A 14,489-nucleotide genomic window follows, 5' to 3' on the forward strand; every position below is an offset into this window, starting at 1 on the left:
CTTCCTTAACAGGTGTTACCAATGATACTAATGAAGGCTCTGTTCCATTTAGTGTAGCACAGTGGTTCTCAAACTTTTTGTTTTCAAGGACCCCCATAACTCTTGAGTGTTCCAATGGAACCAAATGGACCCATTTGGTTCCATTTGTACACTCTCAGAGTTACACACCATTAAGGGGCCATTTTGAACCCCCTCAAGGAACCATGAGGGTCCCTGGACCACACTTTGAGACCCACTGGTGTAGCAGAGTGTTTCCAGTGAGCATTATTGGTAACACCTGTGACGGAAGTTAAGGAAGAGGCGAAAATGTTATTCCTATGCGGCTGTGCATAGAGCCTATTGTGTTCGTATAGACGCTCGTCACAAACCGGATGCCGCGCGGTGGGTTCGAACCCCTTGACTCCACAGTGGTGGGCAGGTACTTCACACCTCGCACCACCACCCGAGCGCCTCCGTCCCGGTAGAAGAAGTGAAGTACATCGTATTGGAGTGCATTGGAGTGGCTGGAAAGACAAAAAGTGCCATGTAAATGCATTGCAGTTATAACCGTTTGAAAGTCTAACATGACTCAATCCTCAAAAACACAATTACTTCGGGATTGAAAGGTCAGAGGATGACTCATGAAGGTAACGAGCGGACCAAAAGAGCGATGTGATTCAGTTTCACGTCATTGAGCCTGCGTCTATCGGTTTGTATCAGACGCAGAATGTGTCATTTTATAACATCCTTATCCTTATCGGTGGTGGAAAAAGTACTCACATTTCTTACTTAAGTAAAAGTATCAATACTGCAATGCAGAAATACTCTGTTACAAGTAAAAGTCGGGAATAAAAAAATTACTTGAGTGAAAGTACAAAAGTATTGGTATCAAAATGTACTTAAAGTACCAAAAGTAGAAAGTACTCATTATGCAGAATGTCCCGTTTTACAAGTTTTCAAATGTATAAAATGTTAAAAAACCTGTGAGCTTGTAGATCGGCTATTTTCAAATGGCTGAAATGTATCTAGGGCTGAAGTGGTTAATGTATGTTTTGTAATAATAATCAAAATCTAACTAACTAACGTTTTCAAATAATTGTATTGGAGTAAAGGTACAATATTTGCCCCTGAGATGTAAGTATTAAGTACAGAAAATTGGAAATACTCCAGTAAAGTAAAAAATACCTCAAAATTGTACTTAAGTACAGTACTTGAGTAAATGTACTTAGTTACTTTACACCACTGATCCTTATGTTTAGTTGACTAGACCCCCCCCCCAGGGTCTATTCTAGGCCCCCTCCTTTCTGCCGTCTACACCAGTGGTTCTCAACCTGTGGACCGGGGCCCACATGGCGGGTCGTGAGGATACTGCAAGTTAGGCCCACAAATAATTGGCAAAACCCTAAGATTTTAATGATAACATAACGCTGCGAGGCGTTGTGAGCTTGTAGATCGGCTATTTTCACTATGTTTGCCTCTTTCTTACTTAATATTTGACAATTTGGTATTACAAAGGTCTTAAAGGTCATTACATTTGATTATTTTCCATAGATTATTTATCTATGGAATTTTTTAGATATTCTATTTATGACAAATGTAGATTTGATGGGGGGGGGGTATTTTATTTTTTATTTTGAAATAATAATTTTAAAAAATAAAATAAAGGGGTATTACCTCGCGACCCATAAAAATGGGCCCACGACCCAGAAATGGGTCCCGACCCACTGTTTGGGAAACACTGCTGTTGTACCCTCATACTCACTGTGGAATCTCTCTCTCTCTCTCTCTCCCCCTCCCTCTCCAGCAGGCGTCTCTCTCCCTCCATCATGACCCAGCAGATGCAGAGCCTGCAGCTGACCCACCAGAACAGGAAGTGTCCGGGGGGTCCGGCGTCCCCCAGCGCCGCCAAGCGCCTCTACAGGAACCTGTCGGAGAAGCTGAAGGGCGGCGCCTCCTCCTTCGAGGACACGTACTTCTTCGGCAAGTCGGACCGCCTGCGCAAAGCCTCGGTGAGTGAGTCACGCGGTTATGTCACACTGCCACGTTCCAGGGGAACCCAGCAATGGACAATGGGTGTACTCAACCCCAGCACTGCAGTCAAAGCGTGTTCATTTTGTAGACTAAAGCGTTCATGAAAATCAACGTTTTTCGTCGACTACCTTTTTTCACTGATGAAAACTAAATAAAAAAAAACAAAATAAAAACTAAGCTATGATGACTAAAAGTATGACTAAATATATTGACATATCCAGTAGATATCCAGTAGAGCATTGGTGACCCTCAAAGTGGGGTCCGGGGACCCCCAGGGGTCCTTGGGGGGTTCCTAGATTAACTCATTGGGTCCCCAGCCAAATGTGTTAATATAGCATCACAATGATTTTAACCACTAACGACCTTTCATACTTTGGCTATTAAAAGATAGCAGATCTACAGGCTCAAAGCGCGGCACCGAGTGCCACGCTATGAGCTTGTTGATCTGCTATTTTTGAAAAATCGTGAAAATGTGTTTGTTTCATGTCAAGGACCCCCAAATTGACACTTATTAGCCCGCGAACAGCCATTTGAAAAGATATGCCAGGGACCCCCATAAGAGAAGATTTTTACGGCTCTAGCAGTGATTCCAGGGTCCATTTGGTTCCTAACTATCCATCATTTAGCTGGGGACCCCCTGGAACTCCCTCAAGGACCCCTGGGGGTCCCCAGGCCACTGCCCTATAAATAAGTGAAATGCTCCACGTCTTCTATGGCCTCCCCTCTGAGTGTGATGGGGTCATGTGTGTTTTGGATTTAACCTCATGGTCTTAGTTTTGCCGGCGTTGATCTTGAGCCCAAGCTGTTCCCTGTTTGTCTGCAGTCTGTCTTCTGTCGTGTGTGTGTGTGTGTGTGTGTGTGTGTGTGTGTGTGTGTGTGTGTGTGTGTGTGTGTGTGTGTGTGTGTGTGTGTGTGTGTGTGTGTGTGTGTGTGTGTGTGTGTGTGTGTGTGTGTGTGTGTGTGTGTGTGGCTTTCAGAGACTATAGTGCAAGGTCGTCTGCAAAGTCCAGGTCACTCAAGTAATTGCGATTAACGATTTAATTGTGTGTTTGGCATTGAACATATGAATAAAATATAAATGTCTTTATGCCATTTAGGCTTTGTAATAAAAAAAAATTGCACAGGGCAGATAACTTAAATATACAAAGAAATTATTTACATATTTAAAAATGTTATACATGTAAAAATTTCAAAAATAGTTGATCTACAAGCAGTTGTATGCTTGTAGATCTGCTGTTTCAGCTTTCTTTATATATTTGAAAATGTGTGAACATTTTTCAACATGGAAACGATAATGACGATTATGACGATTATGCAAAGATAATTGCAACTATCTCAAATAATTGCGATTGGACGATTATGTTTGTGACGGGCCTAGAGACTAGTCCTCGAGCTGGGTCAACAAGGTCCACTGGATTCCTGTCTGTTTCGTGTGCTTTTGTTCCCTGTTACATCAAAACAGATACTGTATGTGCCATGACATCTCTGTCTGACCCAGACCTGTATTTCTTTCATTCTTTCTGTATCTTTTTTGTAAGAACTGAATGCTCTGAGTCTATTTTTAGCACCGATGGCAGCGCTGCTCTAAGAAAGGCGAGGTCAGTCCATCCCTCAATCCGCCTGACCGCGGGTACGATCTGTCCACCAGGCTTTTGGTCCAAAAGAACATAATCTGGTTCAGGGTTCAATGGTTTTTTAACCCATTAAGACCTGGAACTGTGTCATTTTTAGATTTGAGCTAAAAAAACATTATTTTACACTTTGGGCTATTCAAAAATAGCAGATATACAAGCTCATAGCGCGGCACCGAGTGCCGCGCTATGAGCTTGTAGATCTGCTATTTTTGAGAAAATCGTGAAAATGTGTGCAAATCTTTGAATATATATATTTTTAAAGCAAACATTTTTAACTCAAATCTTTGCTTCGGGGGTCCCTGGAACAAAATATTTTGATGGGGGTCCGCGGCCAAATATATGTCATTTTGGGGGTCCTTGACATGAAAAAGTTTGAGCACCACTGATATAGAAACATAGGTTTTTCAGAAAACTGTTGAGATTTAGGAGACATGTAGAATCGGCTTCAGGTCTCAATGGGTTAAGAGTTTGTTTGGCTTCCTTCAGACAGTGTAGCAGCACAGGTGATAATAATGACCAGAAAATATATACTAATAGGATAATACAAAAATCAGTGCATGTGCAATGTATGTATAAGTGTGGCCTACGGGCTGAGGCGGCACCTGTCAGCGGGGAGTGTTGGGCGGGAGGAGTAGGACGAAGGCTCTACGTCCTCCCGGTGGGGGCTCCTCACTGACTGTGGGGAGGAATTAATTGGCATAACGACTAAATTGAAGAGAAAGAATTGTTTAAAATAAAATTAATATATTATATTGTTCTAAATATCCACAGGTTGACAAACTAGACATAGCAAATGTTCTGGACACTTTATTTTATAGTGTGTAGATATCCATACTATTTCTACCAGGAAATACCGCGGTGCACGTTTGTTTACAAACATTCTGACCTGGTCTATAAACGATACCAAAACAGCTATTCATAGCCGGTGCCTCGTTCATATAGGTCGATGCCTTTATTCGCGGTGAAAGATATAAATAAATTGTTGCTTTGTCGGCACATCATTTTCATGCTCTATGTGTCGAGACACAAATAACGTTTTGAAATAATGTCACAGTGACCTATTTGTGACAAGCCCAGAATAGGGACGCCAGGGTTAACTTCTTGTTCTGCATTGTGAGTCTCTCTGAATAGGAGCGTACCTGCTAAAAGCCTAAATGGTAGAATTGTGTTGAAGGATGTAGCTGGAAAAGACCATTGATGCTCAGCGAAGCGACCTGGATAAATTCAGTGTGAGACACAAGGCTGTGTGTGTGTGTGTGTGTGTGTGTGTGTGTGTGTGTGTGTGTGTGTGTGTGTGTGTGTGTGTGTGTGTGTGTGTGTGTGTGTGTGTGTGTGTGTGTGTGTGTGTGTGTGTGTGTGTGTGTGTGTGTGTGTGTGTGTGTGTGTGTGTGTGTGTGTGCGCGCGTGCGTGTGCGTGCAGATTTAGATAATTATTACAAAACATACATAACATAACCATTGAAGCCCTATTTTATATTTCGGCTATTCGAAAATATGGCGATGCATTGTGAGCTTGTAGATCTGCTATTCTTTTGAAAGATGTTGACAAAAGTTTGAAAATGAGTACTTTCACTTTGTACAGTTTACAGGTGTAAAGCGGTAGAAATTGGGAAATTGTTTTTAAAAATCTGTGCGCGCTCCATCGTTTTTGCAGTTTTCCGTGAGAAGAGAGATGATAGAGAGTAGAGTGAGACGTGAGAGCAAAGGGAAATAAATCGGCAAAAAAGTGTCCGGTGTGATAGGAGACTATCAGCAAGAATGAAAGGAAAGGTGTACAAGACGGTAGTGAGACCAGCCATTTTGCATGGTTTAGAGCAGTGGTTCTCAAAGTTTTTCATGCCAAGGACCCCCAAATTGACACTTATTAGCCCGCGGACCCCCATTTGAAAAGATATGCCAGGGATAAGAAAAGATTTTTACGGCTCTAGCAGTGATTCTCAATCATTTTAATTTCAAGGACCCCCAGTTTGGCATGCATTAGGCCCCATTTAACGTCATTTCTATCTCTGGGACCCCAATTTATATAGTAAAATCAATGTTAATTTAACTCTTGAGAGTGTACAAATGGAACCAAATGGACCGTAACGGGTCCATTTGGTTCCATTTATACACTCTCAGAGTTACAGACCCACAAGGGTCCATTTGGTTCCTAACTATCCTTCATTTAGCTGTGGACCCCCTGGAACTCCCTCAAGGACCCCTGGGGGTCCCCGGACCCCACTTTGAGAACCAATGGTTTAGAGAGACAGTCGCACTGAGGAGAAGGCAGGAAGCAGAGCTGGAGGTAGCAGAGAGGTAGATGGATAGGATCAAGGAACGAGTACATCAGAGGGACAGCGCATGGTAGATGTACAGAGGAGGGATAGTGAGTATATCGGTAAGAAGGATGCTGAGGTTGGAACTGCCTGGCAGGAGGCCTAGAGCAGTATTTCTCAAACTTTTCCGTGCGAAGGATCTCCAAAGTGATAAATATTCGCAGTGGCGCGCTGTGAGCTTGTATATCTGCTGTTTTTGAATAGCCAAGCTATATATTGATGAAGTGGTTCAAATAATTGTGATGCGGTGTTAACACATTTTGTTGGGGACCCCCCTGGAACCCCCTCAAGGACCCCAGGTTCCCGGGCCCCACTTTGAGAACCAATGGCCTAGAGGAAGACCAAAGAGAGTTATGGGTGTATAGTGAAAGAGGACATGAAGTTAGTTTTGTGTGAGCGAACAATGAGGTGGAGGATAGGGTGAGATGGAGGCAGATGATTCGCTGTGGAACAGCCGAAGAAAGGTACACAGAAGAAAGGTATACATATATGCTTTGTACTTTTACTCAAATAAACCTTTGGATACAGGACCTTTACTTGTAAAACAGAGTATTTACTGTATACATTGTGGTATTGATACTTTTACTTAACCCTTTAAAACCGGGAACGCATCCGTGTCATTTTGAAATGTCTTTGGCTATTCAAAAATAGCAGATCTACAAGCTCATAGCGCGGCACCGAGTGCACCGAGTAGATCTGCTATTTTTGAAAAATCGTGAAAATGTGTGCAAATCTTTGAACATATATATATATTATATATATATATTTTTTTAAAGCAAACATTTTTAACTCAGATCTTTGCTTCTTGGGGGTCCCTGGAATGAAATATTTTGAGAAGGGGGTCCGCGGCCAAATACATATCATTGTGGGTGGTCCTTGACATGAAAACGTTTGAGAACCAATGATACGTAGCCTGCGAGTTAGTTCAGGCAGCATATACTCGAGAGGTTACACTCTGCGGTTATGCAGTTATTTAAGCTCACCTCAGTCTCGGTTCATTCTCTGCTGTCATGTGTCCCTGGTCTGTTGGTATGCAACTGTTTACTCCCACCACCACCCCAGCACCACCAGTGGGCTCTGCTATTGGTTCTGTCCCCCATGGGGGGGCTGTTATGGTATATCTATCTCCCTGCTCCTAATGGTTAATGATGGCTGTATGATTGTGCTGAGCAGGGAGGAAAATGTTGCAGAGCCTGAGCGCCAAGATAAATGATTATATCCACACTTGTATTCACAATTCACAATGAAATATTGGTTCAAACTATTCGTGATTTATCTGACTGAACTGATATTATTGCAACATAAGTTTAAAAAAAAAAAAAACTGTTCAGATTTAGAAGACATTTGTAGAATCCAACCAGAAGCAAAGATTTGAGTTACAAATGTTCGCTTAAAAAAATACATATTCAAAGATTTGCACACATTTTTCACGATAAAAAAATAAATAGCAGATCTACAAGCTCATAGCGCGGCACTCGGTGCCGCGCTACGAGCTTGTATATCTAGCTATTTTTGAATAGCCCAACGAAATCCAAAAATGGCACACAGATGCGTTCCCGGTCTTATAATGGGTTAAGAAAAAAGAGGAAAAATCTGAGTTCTGCTATAGCACACCGCTGGCTGTTTGTGTGCGAACGGAGAGAGAGACGGATCAATAGAGATGCGTTTAGTTCCTCTAACTCTATTATCAGCCCTGTGCCCTTCTTCTCCCGCCTCTCTGCTCCTTCAATCTCTCTCTCCTTCTCTCCCTCGTGTCCTTTTGTTCCCTGTTACATCACCAAAACAGATATGTGGCCATGACATCTCTGTCTGACGCTGTTTCTTTCATTATTTCTGTGTCTTTTTTGTATTCATGAACCGAATGCTCTGAGGCTATTTTTGGCAACCGATGGCAGCGCTGCTCTTAAGAAAGGCGAGGTCGGTTCCGTCCGACTGGGTACGATCTGTCCAGTGTCCACCACACCTTTTATTTGGTCCAGAAAAGAACTAATCTGGTTCAGGGTTGAAGGTTATTATTACCCTCATCCTGTGCTAAGGCACATGAGAGTGAAACTTGTTTTTGTTCGGCTTCCTTCAGACAGTGCAGCAGCACAGGTGATAGTAATGATCAGTAATGAAAGAGAAAGAGAGAAAGACAAGCAATTTTCTTTTTGTTTTATACTAATAGGATAATTTAAAAAATCAGTGTATGTACAATGTATGTATAAGTGTGGCATATTACATACACATTCAGCATAGCTGCCACAGTACCTTACATAAACAACTTCACAGTACCTTCTAATGGAATGGATTTAATATAATAATAATAATAATAGATTTTAACCCTTATTTCACACTTTGGCTATTCAAAAATAGCAGATATACAAGCTCATAGAACCCCATTAAGGCCTGAGGTTCCGATTCTACAAATATGTAATCCCAACAGTTTTCTGAAAAACGTATGTTACCAATAGTGGTTAGTAGTGGTTCTCAAACTTTTCCATGTCAAGGACCTCCGAAATGATGTATTTGGCCACCGACCCTCATCTCAAAATATTTTGTTCCAGGGACCCCCCTGAAGCAAAGATTTGAGTAACAAATGTAACATTTTCAAGATTTTTCAAAAATAGCAGATCTACAAGCTCATATGGCTATGAGCTTGTAGATCTGCTATTTTTGAATAGCCAAAGGATAACACATGGTTAAAGTGGTTAAAATGATTGCAACGCTATATTAACACATTTTGCTGGGGACCCCCTGGTACCCACCCAAGGACCCCTGGGGGTCCCAGGACCAATGGCCTAATGCATTCGTAACAAATTGGTGGTCCTTTGAAACGTAAAAGTTTGAGAACCGCACAACGTCAGCCACCTGGTTTAAGGCAGTCCGGTTCCAGCTGGTTCCGTTCGGTTCAGCTCTGGCTGTGCTCCACCACCAACCGGGGTCGGTTGCAGTGGCTTGCATTTCATTATATTTCTTTATGCCCTGGCATCTCTTTTTTTGACACGGGGAGGAGGGTTTCATTTTGTGTCTCGTAATGAGTGTGTTTTATGAGCTGCTGCTGCCAGTCGCCCACGTTCTATTTTCTCTCAGCTGGAGTTTGCATCGGGTTCCTTCTTTTCGAAAAAATGATGCTGTTACTTCATTACTTAATAAATGCACCGCTGTGCTTTCGGGCTACAAACACGCCATCCAGAGCAATTCGCATTTCCATAAAACGTGGTCTCTCTGCTCTCTCGCTGAGGCCAGGAGGCTGGAGGGTTTTATTCTCGTGCGCGCGCGCCCGCACAGAATGCTAATTAATGAGAACGATGGTAATGATAATGAACGCGGACTCGCGGAGCCCCCACTGTCTGTGCCGCTGTCGTCTTCAAGTGTTTGGACCCAGGCATGAATGGGACACTGTGCGTGCGTGTGTGTGTGCGTGTGTGCGTGTGTGCGTGCGCGCGTGCGCGTTAATGGCTGCCCTTCCGGAACATTCTGTGCTGACCAGGTGACACTTAAGTGGACACAAATAAGTGGTGCATTTCTATGGCGCCTTTATCCAAAGCACTGTACAATGTGTATTACATTCAACCCATTCACACACCGGTGGCAGAGGAAAACCTTGCAAGGCACCAACCTGATCAGTCAGGAAGGGGTTCAGTGCCTTGCTCAAGCCTGGGATCGAACCGGCAACCTTCTGTTCTCCCAAAGCAGCCGCTCTACCTTCCTGAGCCACTGCTGCTCCCAAATAGCTGTCACAACAACGGACAGAAAAGAGAATTAGTTGATTGTAGTGGAGGAGGAAGAGTTAGTACGTTGTGATCTTGTAGATCTGCTATTTTTGGCAAAGAGATTTGGTGTTGACAGGAACTAAGCGGTCTAAGTGCAGAGCCAAGTCCCGTTTAGGACGAAGGACAATTTCACAACAAATGAAAATCTCTGCTATATGGTTATTGTTGAGTTATTGATTTCCATCCCCTTATCGATCGGATTCCTTATCGATACCACCATATCGATCCTCTTCTATTATTAGTACTGTATTTGTTGGCAAATTGGTGCTAATCTGGGGGCAAAGGTAGAGCATGTTGACTTCAACAGGCAATTCAACAGAACTCACAAGCTTTATTAGAACGACATTATATTTATGCCAGTGATTAGATTTGTTCAATTAAATGACTCTCGTCTCTTGAGACGTGACGTCACATCAGGTCCTAGAATCGATAAGAGAATCGATAAGCCAAAACCTTATTGATTGATACAAAGAGTCTCCTTTGTGTCTCCTACCGGAACCGCTGCCTACCGGTCCTCTGGTCATCAAATTATTGGCTTAGTAATGCAACAAAAACCAAAAAATATCCATGAATTCAAGTCTCCATGGGGTGACTAATTGATAGGAAAAAGGTTTTTGGGGGAACTATCCCTTTAAATGTACGCATCAATTTCTTGTTTATTTGGCCCCTCGTGTAAAAAATAAATGTAAAATCAAATGTAAAATGTAAAATACAAAAAAAATACATGTGTTAAAAGACCACTGTTCCTGTTACCATAATAGCCAATGCACAACCTCTCTCCATGTCAGACCATGCAGGGCAGCGACTGCATCTTCGAGGCGGTGGAGCAGCAGGACCTGGACGCCGTGCAGATCCTGCTGTTCCAGTACACGGCGGAGGAGCTGGACCTGAACACGCCCAACAGCCAGGGCCTGACGCCGCTGGACATCGCCATCATGACCAACAACACGCCCATCGCCAAGCTGCTGCTGAAGGCCGGGGGCAAGGAGAGTCCGCACTGTGAGTAGCACACACACACACACACACACACACACACACACACACACACACACACACACACACACACACACACACACAGTTAAACCCCTGTAGTCTTAGAGAACTGGACTTGAGTCACAACTGTGCTTTGAGCACTTTTCCGCTTTGACCTCTTCGCCAAAAATAGCAACGCATTGTGAGCTTGTATATCGGCTATTTTTGGCTAGTGCTTTCCCCCCAGAATATGGACACTGGGGTTCAAGTGCTTAAGATGGCGGTTTTATCATGAGCTCAGTTCGGGGCTCTCCCCATGTGGCAGAGGGAGAGTAGCGCCCAGGATTACAGCCTTAGGCAATTGGCACTGGGTGAAAAAATGGGTTACAAGAATATTTTAAAAAGATGGCAGTTTTATGAAAGCCATTTTTAGCCTGAAGCTAAAAGCCTACGCCTTAAAGCTGAAAATAGCAGATCTACAAGCTCACAACGCGTTGCATTGCGACGCATTGTGAGCTTTTTTTAGGATCGGCTATTTTCGGTGCATGACACCAGCGCACAGCTATGTATGAATGTTGTTGGTTTTATTCATGTGAGGACAAAAAAGGTAAGTTTTTTAACATTTTTTTGTGGTATTTTTAACCCTAAACGTAACTCTTTCACTGCCAGAATAAGTAAATAAATAAACATCGTCTACCGCCCCCTTGCCAGCAAAAACGAGCAATTTTACTGTACCTTTGAAAAATCATGGAATATTCTCCGTGACCTATCCGTCCTCACGGAGATCGGCTCATTACACGCACGGGGGGTGTCGTAGTATAGGGACAAAAAATATATGCCCGCTCGCTGTAATCCATTGCACAGCTGTGGCCCGTTTGAATGACGCTTTGCTTTTGCCGCAAAGCAAGAGGAACGGAGACATAGCGATTTTATGACGTCAATTCCGGGTGTACTCCCCCCACCAAAGAAAACAAAAGTTGTCATAGTCGTCCTTGGCAGTGAATTAGTTAATTGTGCGCCGGTTGTCGCACACCGAAAATAGCTTATCTACAGTGCAAGCGTCACAGTGCAAACATTTGTCTTGTGAGGACCAGGAAAATTGTCTTTACAATGTCTATTTGGTTAAACTCTACTATATTTGTGGGGACATTTGAGATTTGGCCCTCACAATTAGCATCTACACGAGTTCATCTATTGGGATATCTAAGAATTCCATGTCATTTGTGCATATTTCAGGCCGGATGGCAAGTTGAAAACGCCTTAGTTTGAGGACAGTTTTACATTTCTTCTTGCTATGTTATTTTCATGCTGCGTTCGCTTCCCGCGTTCGCGCGTCTTACTTGTATAAGTATACTCACACGCACACGCACACACACACACACACACACACACACACACACACACACACACACACACACACACACACACACACACACACACACACAGAGCCGTGTTAAACTCAGACTGCAACACAGCCAAGGACAAAACAGTGCGTGGGTGGAAGGACTGCCGAAGGCATTCCAGTGTTATTATTATTATTATTATTTTCTTTTTTTAAATTAGAACCTATATTATACAGTATGTTTTGCAAATGCGTTGGTAGATTACCCGTAGCAATATTGTTCCATTAACCCATTTTGGGCGGGAACCCCTATTTGTAACTATACCTTTCAGGACGGGAACCCCTTTTGGGGGCTCCTGTTGCTATGTACAGTATATAGCAACATATTTTTTTTGTAATTTTTGTATACATATTTGAAGTTTTTCAGAAAACTTAGGTCAGGATTTAGAAGCCGTTTTTACAATCGGCTTCAGGTCTAAATGGGTTAAGCTGTGCGATATTGGCATCATTTCACCAACAGAGCTCAAAGTGAGCAGTATTCAAAGTACTGTATTGAGGCAAGGCAAGTTTATTTGTACGGCACATTTCACGGAGGCAATTCAAAGTGCTTTACACAAAACATTAAAGACACAGTGCATTAAGGATAAACTCATTACACGGTACATTTGAATACAATGAAAAATAAGTTCAAAGAAAACAAAACGGAAAAATAAGAGAATTGAAATTACAGTGCAGAAGATTGTTTGAAAACAAAACCCTCAGTAAAAGGCATTGGCAAACGGAAAAGTTCTTCAGTTTTGATTTAACCCATTAAGACCGGGAAGGGAACGCATCTGTGTCATTTTAAGATGTCTTTGGCTATTCAAGAATAGAAGATATACATAGCACGGCACAGAGTGCCGCGCTATGAGCGGTTTTAAATCGTGAAAATTTGTGCAAATCTTTATATATATAGTTTTTTAAAGCGAACATTTTTAACTCAAATCTTTGCTTCTGGGGGTCCCTGGAACAACAGATTTTGAGATGGGGGTCCGCGGCCAAATACATGTCATTTTGGGGGTCCTTGACATGAAAAAAGTTTGAGAACCACTGACATTATAGCAACAAATGTTTTTTTCAAAAAACTGTTTAGAAGACATTTGTAGAATCCCCCAGAAGCAAAGATTTGAGTTACAAATGTTTGCTTTAAAAATATATATATATTCAAAGATTTGCAAAAAAAAAACACAATTTAAAGAAAAAGAAAAATAGCAGATCTACAAGCTCATAGCGCGGCACTATGAGCTTGTATATCTGCTATTTTTGAATAGCCAAAGGAATCTAAAAATGACACACAGATGCGTTCCCGGTCCTAATGGGTTAAAATAATTGATAGTTGTACAGTAGCTGACCTGCAGTTTTCTTGATAGTTTGTGGTGCATACAAAACGAACGCTGCTTCTTCTCCACTTTAAGTTCTGATTCTGGGTTTCAGAAAACAGAGCGAGTCCCAGATGACCGGAGAGGTCTGGCCTGGTTCACGATGTGGCAGAAGTTCAGAAATGTATTTTGGCATTAAAACCATCCATAAATTATATTATATTTTAAACCCAACAGTGGTCTTTCGAAATCAATTATTTGACAGACAGGGAGCCAGTGTGAAGATCTGAGAACTGGAGCGATATGCTCCACTTTCTTGGTCTTAGTAAGGACTCGAGCGGCAGCGTTCTGAATTAACCGCAGCTGTGTGATCATTTTTTTAGGGAGACCTGTAAAGGTTCTGTTACAGTAGTCAAGTCTACTGCAGATGAATGCGTGGACAGTGGTGTGAAGTAACTAAGTACATTTACTCAAGTACTGGAATTAAGTACAATTTTGAGGTATTTCCAATTTCCAATACTTTTACTTCTACTCCACTACATCTCAGAGGCAAATAATGTACTTTTACTCCACTACAATTATTTGAAAACTTAAGTTGCTAGTTACTTTGCAGATATAAATTATTATATTATAAAACATACATTAACCACTTTAGCCCTATTTCATACATAGGCTATTTAAAAATAGCCGATCTACAAGCTCACAACGCGTCGCATCGCGACGTGTTGTGAGCTTGTAGATCGGCTATTTTCAAACATTCAAGTACTTTTACTTTTGGTACTTTAGGTACACTGTGATGCCAATACTTTTGTACTTTTACTCAAGCAACATTTTGAACACAGGCTTTTTAGTTGTATTTATTATACATTATTATATTGTGGCATTTCTACTTTTACTTAAGTAAAATATCTGAGTACTTCTTCCACCACTGTGCGTGGACAAATTGAACAAATTGAACTAGCAACAACACAATCAAATGCAAGGTAACGTTTTTGACAAAGTTTTAAAACATAGGCCTTATACAGTAATGTGCCTACAGTGTAAGACACCACACCACACGCACACACGCACACACACACACACACACACACACACACACACAC

The 14,489-nt window shown here is 42.1% G+C and overlaps 1 protein-coding gene across 3 annotated transcripts in view; it reads left to right on the forward strand.

The window, feature by feature from the left end:
- Nucleotides 1–14,489, forward strand: part of ankfn1a (ankyrin repeat and fibronectin type III domain containing 1a) — a 235,871-nt gene that overhangs the window by 150,646 nt on the left and 70,736 nt on the right. For 2 of the 3 annotated variants that reach the window (XM_080454570.1, XM_080454572.1), the window contains exons 8-9: nucleotides 1,784–1,988; nucleotides 10,503–10,713. In XM_080454570.1, coding sequence (XP_080310696.1) covers nucleotides 1,784–1,988; nucleotides 10,503–10,713 — 416 coding nt within the window. The remainder of the gene's footprint in view (nucleotides 1–1,783; nucleotides 1,989–10,502; nucleotides 10,714–14,489) is intronic. The other variant, XM_080454571.1, reaches the window with a different exon arrangement.

The sequence above is a fragment of the Gymnoscopelus braueri genome (assembly GCF_963280865.1).
Source record: "Gymnoscopelus braueri genome assembly, chromosome: 17".
Lineage (NCBI taxonomy): Eukaryota > Metazoa > Chordata > Actinopteri > Myctophiformes > Myctophidae > Gymnoscopelus > Gymnoscopelus braueri.